This window comes from Salvelinus namaycush, chromosome 41, assembly GCF_016432855.1.
Source record: "Salvelinus namaycush isolate Seneca chromosome 41, SaNama_1.0, whole genome shotgun sequence".
Taxonomy (NCBI): domain Eukaryota; kingdom Metazoa; phylum Chordata; class Actinopteri; order Salmoniformes; family Salmonidae; genus Salvelinus; species Salvelinus namaycush.
This window is the reverse complement of record NC_052347.1, coordinates 14050793-14063506: the sequence shown is the minus strand read 5'-3', so window position 1 is coordinate 14063506 and position 12714 is coordinate 14050793. Positions and strand designations below refer to the sequence as shown.

The 12714-nt window shown below is 42.2% G+C and overlaps 1 protein-coding gene across 1 annotated transcript; it reads left to right on the top strand.

Moving 5' to 3' along the window:
* Nucleotides 1-2190: 2190 nt before the first annotated feature.
* On the top strand, nt 2191-3165 carry LOC120034008 (forkhead box protein D2-like). The gene has a single exon (XM_038980406.1). It carries the CDS (start codon nt 2191-2193, stop codon nt 3163-3165), a length of 975 nt encoding a protein of 324 aa, XP_038836334.1.
* The last annotated feature ends 9549 nt before the right edge of the window (nt 3166-12714 follow it).

The window sequence follows — 12714 nt, the reverse complement described above, 5'->3', positions numbered from 1 at the left end:
AATACCAGTTTATTCTCAGTTGGCTATTAGGCCTATATAAAAGGCAATTTAACAGTGTCATTACGGACTGTTATATATTTAAAGGTGTGTGTTTTCAATTGAGTAGCAGGCCGATGGTTTCCTTGTTCATGAGAAATAAGGCATATCAATTACATTTTTCTTATTATGACCGTCCTGTTACCTCTCGCTAGGCTTCTCGTGGAGGAAAAAATGATGTCAGCAAGCCTAGTGCCCTTTACCTTAGCCAGATCTAGTCATATGCCTATCACGAAATAACAAGTAGGCTAGCTGCTACATTTAATTGGCATATTAGCCTAGTTTCAATATGCTCGAATATTATTCCTTTTGCTATTATAATAGCAGCATGTTATGAGCATAAGTAGGCTACTATACATTTCTATAGGCTATATTTCCCTCTATAAATTGTAAAAGTTGCAAGGCGCCGTAAATTGTCTCTGTCTATAGGGATAGATACCTTCTGAAGGTGACCTATAGGCCTACTGGTCCACCAATTGCTTTTGCCACTATAGGTATAGATTATGGAGTTGGCTCATACTTCTCTTCCGTCACTGCAAGTCCCCAATATCAACACAATTGTTGTGGTGTTGTTAATCTTCACTCTCCTTTGATTTGTCTCACTTACCTTGACTAAAATGAATAGGCCTACCACCTTTATTTTTGATCGATCTACAGTAGATGGATTTATTTAATCTAGCCTTTAAATTATTGCAGAATTTTGAATTTGGGCCTCTTGCTGCAGTATGTGAAGTGATATTTTCACAAGCATTATGCCTTTATCCAAACCACATCATTTCCCGAAAGAAGCATAACCTAATAAAAATGATTCCTCACTTTGATTTTTTAAACTTAATGTCAAACTTTTCAACATTTTCAACATTTCTAACTCAACACGCTTCCCTACATGACAGTTGTTTAGTCGGTGCCATTTGTGCATAATGTTAGAATTTATGCCTCGATCCAGCCCTCGATCACCCCTGTAGTGATTTTCGCAAAATGTACGCAGCGTCTTCTGGATATGTGTGCAACAAAAGTTAAACATTCACCATCTGCTACTGTTTCTGTCAAGCCGTCTATGCATACAATAAGATGCATATGTTCGATAAATCCAACCTATGCACCACACAGAACGGACTGCAACTGCCTCTGTAACACAATGCTGCATGGCAAACGCAGAGTTCCATTGGAAAGGAATGTACTTCTTTGGTGTACCAAAACACAACAAAGCTGTCGGTGTGATGGAGGTTTTAGGCAAATTTTTATTGTGTCGCCTTTCCTTCATACTCATACTTCAATTCATACTCTCCTCCATGTTTTGCGCATGGGCATATGTTGCTAAAATAGTACAAGAAAAATGTTCGAAGCGCCCTTAGTAGGACATTATTATTTATTCAGAAAAACGACGAGTTGATTCATGGTTATAGGCTTATGTTGAGTTATCTTTGTTTTTGGCGCTTCACGAAATTACAATTATAGGCCATTTTGTTTTTAATATGTGTTATTGATGTTGTGATAGTTCAGATGATCAAGGGTGGCTATATGTCTACTACATATATTTGATATTTCGAATAGCCATCTACAAGTAGGCCTAGGTCTAATTGGATAACAGAATTAGGCAATACGTGAACATTTTCCCCCACCATATTGATCCTATAGTTGTCACTTGATAAACGAATGGTAATTTACTGAATGGAATTTGAAATATGATGAAATATGAATTTGGAGTGATGGCATGATGATAGTTAACGGGTGGTACTTTGGTACCGATTGCCTTGTTTCGATTGGTTAAGAGCTTCTCCTCGAGCATAACCATGACATCACAGTCACCTGATCCAATAGGGTTACAGTTCCAACAGGAAACCAACGGGAGAGGATGCTGGACATCTTGGAAGACTCACGGGGCTTCAGAACTTTCTCAGCCTCCCTTTTCTCCGTCTAAGGCTAAAAGGTTGTTCCATTTCGTGTTTGGAGATAAAAAGACTTTGTATTTTTTGAAGGGTTATTTTTTCCTCTTGAATGACTAACGTGAGAGGGGGGTGGAGCGCACATATTTTAAGCTTGTTTTTTCTGTGAATGGAGAGGGCAAAGCCTTGCGCGTGAGCATCTATCCCTTTCAAAGAACTGACCCTTCCCACCTGTTGGGGCAGGTGATATTGGCTCTGCCCGTGGACTATGACATTGGACTTGGAGCCCATGGAAGATTTAGTTATTGACGTAGTAGGAGAGGGACTCAGGGATAACGGAGAGGAGCATCTCGTGTCCTTACCTTTGGAAGAGGCGAGAAGCGCAGAGCATGAACCCGACACTTTTTTGTCTTCTAGTGGGCAGGACGAGGATAGGGACGACTACTCACCCACGTCGAAGTGTCCTCCAGCAGCAAGTAAAAGCCCGGCGTCGGTAAAGCCTCCGTACTCATACATCGCTTTGATAACAATGGCCATATTACAAAGCCCCAAAAAGCGACTTACCCTCAGCGAGATATGTGACTTTATCAGCCACCGCTTCGTTTATTATCGTGAGAAGTTCCCTGCCTGGCAGAATTCCATCAGACACAACCTTTCGCTCAATGACTGCTTTGTCAAAATGCCCCGGGAGCCTGGTAATCCAGGGAAGGGAAACTACTGGACGCTAGACCCCAATTCTTCGGACATGTTTGAGAATGGGAGCTTTCTGCGCCGAAGGAAGAGGTTCAAACGCCAGCATTTTCGTTTCGGGGTGCTCAAGGAGCAACCCCTTGAGCCCAGTGGCTTTCACAACTTTTATGGTACTTATGGACTTGGCACAGCGGGTCTTCAGCTACCCAGTTTGGAGATATATCCATTCGGCTTCCATCACCATGCGCACTCGTCATGCGCACCCGTCATCCCACCTGTTAGCAGCCTCCTACCGGCTTTGTCGAGCCTGTTTACCCGGAACTCATTCGCTGCCAAGGCTTTTCTTCAATCACAGCAGCCTGTCACTATCGGGTCCTTCAATCCGAGCCGCTATGCCACCTTTTCTTCCGCTTTGACCTCCAGCGCTCCATATGCGTCCCCTGCGCTGTTTCACTCCGCGGCGTCTCCACATCTCGTCAGTTTACATGAAGAATATCAGAAATTACAAACTCAGCGCAGCACCTCTGACCTGGCTAATGAGCAGTGCTTGTGAATATTTGAGTTGTGTTTCAGACTTTAAATTGTTTATTTGTATCTCAGGTGATAGAGATTTTTGAAGCTCTTGTGGAAACACAGGTATTTGGCAAATGGTAATTGGATGGACTTTCTTGTTGATCTAGGCCTATTTGAAGAGTTCTTAAGAATGCTGTAGATTTATGCCTTGCATTTATTACATTTTTCATAGCATCTTGCGTTTTTCTTTCTAAAGTATGAAATTACATTTGTCCATTGAAATGCAAATATTTAACTGACGAGTTTCCTTTTACATTCGGAAAGAAATAAAGTGAATTATTTAAAACAATATATTTAACTCAGTCATTTTTCTTATAGGCCTTTGCGTCACTGAACTGTCAATGTTGGCACAATTGAAGATCTGTAATTGATGCCTTTAAAAACTGATTATTGCATAGCATATATCTTTAATCAATGGAAATATAGCTGCACATATTTACCTATAGTAGGACTAAATGCGCAGTGAACTTGATTGCATCTTTCAGCAGGAAAACCATTAAATTCAACATTTTGTTGAGTGTGTAGATGATGCGTGGGTTAAATTATGTTCAGAACTTTTTACCAAATTAGGGTAATTTTAGTTTGGCTGGTTAGCATTTCTCTAATAATAAAATATTATTTTATTCAATTACATGATGTTTAGGCCTACATGTAAAACATGTAAGCCTATATTAAGTCAAATAAAATTCTTAAAATAATTGTTAAATTTTGACGGTTATAGCTTTAAAAGTGTCTGTCGAAACAGCGACTGAGGATCAAGCGATGTGCGGAATCAAACGATATAAAGATCACATGAACGAGATGCAATATTGGGTTGACTCTAATCTAGGCTAAATCAAATATCCTGGAATGTTAGGACTACATGTTGAGGATTTTCTGATACTACAATTGAAACATTTGATTTTTGTCCGTTTTTTTATGGCTACAATATAGGCCCTACTGCAATTATTTATATATTATGAAAATCTCTCAATGTGGTTGTTCTGCAGCATCTCGCTGTCGTTTGCCATTCATCGCCAAAAACTGACGGTTAAACACATTGTAAATTAATGCTCTTTCTAAATTTGAAGTCTAGAAGTAACGGTCTGTGCAGCTGCGCAGCTTTCAGATTGTCAGTTGAGTTACACCACATCCATCCATTAGTTCAACATCGTATTATAATTGCCTGATTTTGCGTCATGGGGCCACACAGCCTGCTCGTTCTCAAACCAAAAATTGAAAAAATCTGTGCAACACATTCAAAGACATATTTTCATGTCAGATTGTGAGGTAATTTCTAAACCCGCATTTGGTTGTCTCTCCAAAGCATTCCTTATAAGATTTTTTTTATAGAAATATTTTAATATGTTTGTATGGGAGATGTAGCTTGAGCCTATAGCTTACTATTCAAAGAGGTATACCACAAACGAACCGTTGCCAGTTGAGGATTTATTCAAATATGTGGTTAAATAGACATCGACAAGACCTGATTTAACTCGGTTTTGCTAGAACCAGATTCGTGGAATATAGATCTATTAGTCAGAAAATAAAAGCAATATTACATTCTAAGAAAGCCCTATTAAAGCCCTGAGAATTATGGATGTTTTAAAACAATAGTTTAAAGTAATTAATAACAAATCTATCAAGTTATGAAGATACATCACAATCAAGTTAAATTGTGATACTGTGTGCTATATATTTGTAAACATAAAAGGAACAAAACATAAAAGGAATATAAGGTTTCCTTACCCTCTTAATATCGTTTGAAATATCTGGAGCCACATTGGAGATGATTCTAGTACCGTTTCAACCCAAAGTAACAGACATTTCTCATGGATTATAATGAAGATTGAGTATTTGAGACAGATTATTCATGTAAATGTTGAATTATATAATTAACCATATTTGTTGTTTTCTTTTAACATCCTTGTTTAGATTTATTGTGTGTTTTTCTTTTACTTCTATGCCAGACTGTGCTGTGTTACACTGAAAATGACAGGAAGAAAATAATGTTAGTTTTCATGGGAGGAAAGTATTTATTTAATTCTATTCTAAGTCTAGTTTAGATTGATGACTACTCTAAATCTTTTGGAAAGGGCTGATGGATAGAAGTACAATATCCAATTCAGTCTAATGCCGTTTGGCAACCATTGAAGGAGTAAAATTTAAAAAAAGATTGTTGCCTGATGGCAAATTGTTAAAATGCTTGAATGAGAGAGAAATACGCATAGATTTTCTTTGTTGGTCCCCGTTGGAATAAGTTTGATTCCTTAAATGTACAGACTCGCTCATACTGGTTCATACTGTTTATTTGATCCTTTTTGTGGTCATATATTTTTCTGCACATAAAACACTAAACATTTATTATTGCTATTGATAATCTTAAACAGTGTGGTGGGAATTGTGGTGAAGTAGCCTTAATAGATCCAGCATGAGATTCATATAATCTGACAGTAAATATTTAGTGTTCGAATGATACTTATTTGCTTGAAAGAAAACTGAAAATGGGTAAAATGACCCACTAATGGGTCATTTTAGCCCATGTATCGAATAGAGACTGTATGATAACAGTGTCAGAGCCGTAATGCAATCTTTTATTATGTGGTCAGTCATGATTCATCTCAGAACTCTGATAAATTAGAAAATAGATCAAGTGTAAACTCTTGGACAGCCAGTGCCTTCATTGATTACACTAGCATCATCAGGCCTCGGCACATATAGAAGCTGCAGATGCGTGCCATTGAAACGTCTACATTTTAACCAGGCGTTATGGTTGAGAGTCACTTTCCCTGGTCAGGTATGAGACCTCAAAGTCAAGCGCTCCTCATGCGTCAGTCAATGGGTCTGTGTGAAAGCTTTGTAGATGAGGCAGAAGTCAATCCTCTTTCATCAAGAACAAATAGAGAAAGAGACAAACAAACTATCAGAAAAGCAGAGGAGTGCTGTTTATTGACAGAGAGAGAAAGGAGTGACATTTATCTGCGGGGAAAGTCACTGCACCTGACAAAATAAGCAAGACAGAAACTGTGCATGTATGTCCTCTTGTATGTGTGTTCAGCTGTCCTTTAACATACATGACTTCTCCACCCCTGTCGTAAGGGAAGAAGAAACTTGCCAATAATCAGTTGTGTTTGACTTTATTTTATTTCCTTCAAGATGGGTGTCTAACAGGATGTGAGAGAAACTGTTACTACCTCCTCTCTGTCTGTCAGTGGAGACCTGTTGCATTAACCCCTGGTCAGCACCACCTCTCTCCTACATTCTCTCTCTTATAGTCTCACTTTTGTTCTTGTTAAATGGCATGTGAAAGAATGTACCTTGAGACTGCCAATTCATTTAGATATTAAATATGTAAAAGGGCTCAGCAATTGTAACAACAATGACACTGGGCCTTAAATTGAATACGTCACTACAGAAGACTCCAATCAATGTCACATTATGGTTATTCATGACATTATGAACTTGATGAATGTAGGTTATGTGACTCCCATCAGTGATGCGTGCCCTGTTACCGCTCCAGGTTTCTACTCAGTTCCACGTGGATTATCAGTTATGACTTATCATAACTCACATCTTCCCTCTGATGTAGAGGCCATTTCCTGGGCAAAGTCTGTCGATTTAGTCAGAAGTCTATTCATGCCTGACACGGTTGCTATGCCATGCTTTCATTCTAGCATTATTAAGGCCAAGCCAAACAGGCAAGGTAAACTCATTCCTCCAACACCCACCCTCCCCTTTCTTCCTTTCCACAGCCAGATCACGGTGCAGAGAGTGGTGCATTGTGGGATAGCCTTAGCTAATTCAGTCATTAGAGGAAAAACAATGTTTCAATGTTATTCCTACATTTGAAATGCGTAATTTGGAATGAGTTCCCTTGAATGTTTTTATTTTCCTGAACTGTTGAGAGTGGTTTGTAAATTACTTAACCTGATTGAATTGAAATTGAATTGAAAGAGACCAAAGACAATGCAAGCATTTAAGTGCAGCACAATTTCAAAGGGATTATCTGTTGGCTACAGTGATCAGAATTGAGGGGGTGGTAGTATCAATGTATAGAGGGGGAAGCTACAGTAAGTAGGTGGCATTTTGAGTTAGCCTTTGAAAAGCTAGCCCTTTGCTACGGCTGATCAGAGCGGAGGTTTTCTCCTCTCACTTTAATGGCTGACTTCCACAGGCCCGGCTTGTTGGCGTTTGCTTTTCCTGGCAGGGCTGATCCCTGCTGCCCCGCTTTTCAGAGTTATTCAATTATATATCTTCCACCCTCCACGTCTCCCTCTCTCCCCTGCTTCACCGGTCTGTGCTTCACCCTGCCAGGCCCAGTAAAAAAGAGCGCTGCGTTGGTGCACCATTCTCCAGTCTCGTGCCCAAGAATTTATGTGTGTGGCGCGGTGGAGGGCAGTGTGTTTTCGGAAAAGGGACCCCCCCCCAACCCTCGGTGCCAGCAGATGACAGTGACATATAGCAGGAAAGCCACCCAGAAGGAGAATGATCTCACACCTCAGCCACGCGCTGAGAGAGAGAGAGGGAGGAAGAAAAAGAGGGAGAGAGTGGTAGAGAGAGAGGGAGGGAGAAAAAGAGAGAGAGAGCGGGGTAGAGAGAGGTAGCGAGAAGGCTTTACAGAGATGGAGATAAAGAGATTGCAAGACAGGAAAAGACTAGTAGGCATGGGGTCTGATTAGGTGCCTGATAAGACAAGGGTGAAGTTCTCAGAGTTGGTGTCGAGCCTTAGATTTCCTGGTGTTAATCATAGAACCCTAATGGACTTTGCCTCTATACCCATGAATTGACTAACCACACCCTCCACCCACTGACTATGTTCCAGAAGAAATACCCAACTTCTCTCACGAAACACCAAGATCAAAATATTCTCGCAAACAACATCAAAATATCCGCAGTTGCGCTCTGGGTTTTATTGTTAATCGAATCAGCCTCATTATAACATCTGTGAGACAAAAACACAGGCCCTCTAATGCAGCCATTATGCAGTTCAATGGGTGGCATTTGGTCATGACCCCCCTACTCTTCTCAATGCCCCCCTTCAATCTTCCTGGTACCCTGCTGCATCCCAGCTGGCGACCTCATGCCCTCACCATTCTCTTGCAGCCTGGCACCTCTTAGGGCTGGTGGGTGAAGAGAGCTCTACCCAATGTGCCCAATGATTGGGCAACAAGAATCGGGCAATATCATGTACTCTACCTTCTTGTCATCATCAAGTCCAGACCCCAGGTATGGACCAACAGCTCTAACCCTAGCACAACCGTGGCCAACAAGAAACGCTAGCTAGCGTATCCTCAGAGAGCTCAGATCAAAGGCACTCTGAGGGGTGATGTCACCCACAGCAGCCCCTAAACCGCTTATTGCACCAAATGAGCGCAATTAGCCATACAAACAAAGACTGAAACCTGCTGTCATTTAATCAAAAAGAAGCAGGAAGCACAATTAACATCTGGTCCAAGACGTGTCAGAGTGGGGTCAGGCTAGCCGGGCTCTGATTACAGTTGTAGTAGGCCTATGGCTTAACGAGAATAACTCAGTAACCCCAACCTGGCCATGGTCTGCTCTGGCCAACTGATCTCTGAGCAAGACAGAGTGGCCTGCCTGCTCCACCAGACATCACCATGGAGACGTGATGAAGTTTGGAAACTGAAGTTAAAGGGTAACAGTAGGGGATAGGTCCCTCCTACAACCCCCTCTCTCTCCAGTTCTGGTTTTCTTCCTTCTCTAACGTCTGCAGTGGCATATTACAACTTGGAAGTGGATTTTAAAAGGGCATTGAAAATGTTGCCAGAATGGGAAAAACATGGACTGGCTCAATCGAAGCAGATTAGGCAGGCGAGCCAAACCTCACGCTTTGTAAAAAATAAGAAAAAAAGCCTTTTTACGATGGTGCTCAGACCAACCGCATAGCAGGGAAGCCAAACCTAGCCCTCTCCCTTTACTGAAAAGAATGACATCAATGACATAAAGAGAGTACATCCATTGAATTGGCACCTCATATCTCTCACCCATTGCTACACAATGTCAACAAAGTCACTGCATCCCTGAGGGTGCTGGTGTTGGAGCAAAAGCCTTATTTTATCAGTGCTGCAGGTCTGGGTTGGGGAAATTACAAAGCTAATTCAAAGGCTTGTAAACAATGGAACAGTAACATAAGTCCAGTAATTCTTACTGTATGTAATGAATGTTGTGTTATACTATGTAGCAGTGATGTGATAAAGCTGATTGCTGTGATGATCAGAGATTAGAGAGTAAACGTAAAAGCACCGCCCTGCCACCCAATCTGTCGGCCAGCGAGCTGTTCATCCCATGTTGCCTCCGTTGGTGGTCCCTGGTGTAAGCTACATTTTCCCCTTGCTTCTCTCTCCCCTGTTTTTTTTTTATAGCAAACACAAAATTGTTCCTAATTCGCTGCTGCTAGAGGGGGGTAATTTGCGGCTTTTGGCTGAGTGTCGCAAGCCCCAAATTTGAAAAAGCTGCTCTGGGGAAGACATTCTATAAGGCAGTAGAGCTACAGTAGGGAGAATCACTTCAATGCATCAAAAGGAAAACAGACACAGCAAAACATGATGATCTCCATACTCAAAAGGCATTTATGTAATAATAACTTGGGGAGACTGAAACCCTTCCTTCTGAGCTTCTGCCAACAATCAGAGCTCTTTTAATTCATTAATCATTGTAACATGTGCTCACTCCAAGTAACTCTTGTTTTTAAATTGCATACACAAACATTGTTTGAAATGCAGTATGGACTCACCATTGTATGTCTGTTACTTTCATTTTCATAGCAGACTTTTACTTTTGACAGTAGAGCAGCAGTAGAGTTTGTAGAATTTAAAACCAACTGGCGAAACGTAAAAATGCTGGTTAAGATACATTTGATATGTGATCGTTCCAATTTCCGGGAGGATCTATCAGATGCCAACTGAAGTCCTCCCTAGTTGTGCTGACGAATGTGAGAAAACAGTTCTTATAAATAGACTATTTAATCATTTCTAGAGGGATACACTGACAAAATATGACGTCAATATAAATATTCAACATGTTGGAAAAGTAAGCAAAGAAGAGAAAACAATTAATACAACAGAAACCTACAATTGGTTGGGGTGATATCTTGTCTGTGTGTGGGAGAGAATCTGGATCTCTCTTCACACTCTGAGCAAGCAGTGACTCAGCCCAGGGGTTTCTGAGCGCTGCTAGCTCAGTCGACACAAGGGCCCTAAGAGGTGCTCATTCATTTTGATTAACAGGGTCCTCCTCTCTCTCATCCTCTCCTCGATGGCTTCCTCTCTCCTCAGGGAAAGCCTGCAGGGATGTTTGTCTTTTTTATCCGGCATGGTTTTTCACTTCCACAACAGCACGTCATTACCCAGAGTGTTTAAACGCTTAAGTACGGTTTGAAGGGGAGAGAAAAAGCACTTGCAGTGCACAGCTCTACATTAACTCTACATCACTCGGGGAGAAGTAAAACCTGCCCTCTGAGCAAAATGAAGTCAATAAATAAAAGTAGCGGTTGTCAGATGTCTGGAACAGCTTGAGAGGATTTGAACAACAGGGTAGCCCACCGTGTTGAAATGAGCACTGCTAAGTTTGGGCCGTCTCTTCAGAACTCCCCACTACCAGTTGCTGAGCGCTATTGACTAATGAGGTTGGGCCTGGTGCATGATAAGACAGTGTTAGAGGAGCATTTAATCCATATAAAACACAGTCTGTTGAATGACACAAAGTCACAGCAGTGCAGAAAGGGAAGAGTAGCTCTGCTACTATTTTCCCAAGTCAATGCGATTGATCATATGTCTCAGGGTAGGTCCAGAGGAAGCTGCAGGTGTGGGGAAGGGAAAACACAATCACATCTCAAGTCAAACAAATGGCGTCTCCACTGATGGAGATGGATGAAGGAGCAGCATTCCAATCGATGCTGGAGATCTCCACTCCTCAGCCCTGGGTGCACTCGGCTGCCATGGGCCAAACATCTGGACAGGGAAGGAGGGAGTGAGGGAGGTGAAAGCTGTTAACTGATCCGCTGTGTTTATCTAAAGAGGCACGGGACTCCTGCGGAGGAGGGAGCCCACAAGTGAGCCTGTGTCAGGGAGGAGAGTTCACGCCCTCGTCCCTGTTCTCTCTCTTTTTCTCTGCATCCTCATCCCCCACACCCTCCTGGTCAGCTGAATGGAGGGAATGCCAGTCGAAGAGGGGATGCTGGTCTGGTCTCTGGTGCAGACACTGGTGGCAGGCTGCTGCAAAACACAGCATGACCACTTCCTCAGCAAACTGCTCCTCTCTTCTCCGCAGTTCTTCCCTCTTCGTTCCCACTTTCCCTCCCTCTATCACCCTCCTCATGTCTCTCTCTGATGCTCAGGGAGCATGAGACTAAACCATACTTTTCTCTTTTTTTGGGGCTTTCCCCTGTCTTTTCCCCAGCAGCCCTATAAAAGGCTGCCCCGGTCTTGTTTTCTCTACAAGTCAAGGGATGAGCTGGGGCTCATAAAGTGAGAGCTCAGAGGGCAAGCGGAGGTCTCGGGCTCTGTAAAAGAGTGCAGTGGTAGTGGGGGGGGGGGGGGGGGGGGGGGGGGGGGGGGGTCTGGCAGAGGGAAAATATAGAGCTATATGTAGGACACCTTGGGAGCATTTGATCCCTGAGAACGGGGAGGACACACTGTAAATTTCCCTCCCATGTGCAGTGTTCTCAGTAACGGCAGCCCGCGCTCGTAAAAAACGAAACAAAAAAATATAGGGATGACAGGTGCCAAATGTGGGAATGTGAAAAAAGTTAATGATGAAAAACTATCACTGTGTGTGTTTCTCTACGTGTGTGTGTGTGTGTGTGTGTGTGTGTGTGTGTGTGTGTGTGTGTGTGTGTGTGTGTGTGTGTGTGTGTGTGTGTGTGTGTGTGTGTGTGTGTGTGTGTGTGTGTGTGTGTGTGTGTGTGTGTGTGTGTGTTTATACTGCTGATGGCACCGTGGAGGATTTATTTAAACAGATGTGAACCCTCAGTGCCAGGTTGACCTCAGGTCCTACTTGGCTACACCTGATATATTTGCCCTGGAAAAATAACACTCCATTTAACAGACTGACCTGTGGAAAAAGAGCTCGCAAATACGTTGTAACAAGTCCAGAAATAAAAGACTATACTCGCTCAGTTTCACATTTTGCACATTCTACTTTGTAATTGAATATTAATATGAACCAACATACAGTATACTGGATTGCAGACAGAAACAATATATGAGTCCTTCTTTGTCCTTGTCCTCTGTACAGGATTTGAGCAGAGTTACAGTAAACCTGGGAGGTATATATCCTTTCAGACTCAAATATAAAACACTGGATTTATACACTCATTGACCGACGACAAACTTTATACCAAATGTACTGCATGTTAACCACACAGAGCATGAGAGTGGGTAGTGCAGGGGCTGCAGACAAGAGCCATAAAGAGAGGAAATTTATGTGGCGGAGTGGCAGAGGGGAGGTCAGAGCAAGAGTGAAGTGTGGAGGAGTCAAAAAGAATGGGGAGACAGCAATGTTTGGAGAGGAGACAGGAGAGAGCAATGCT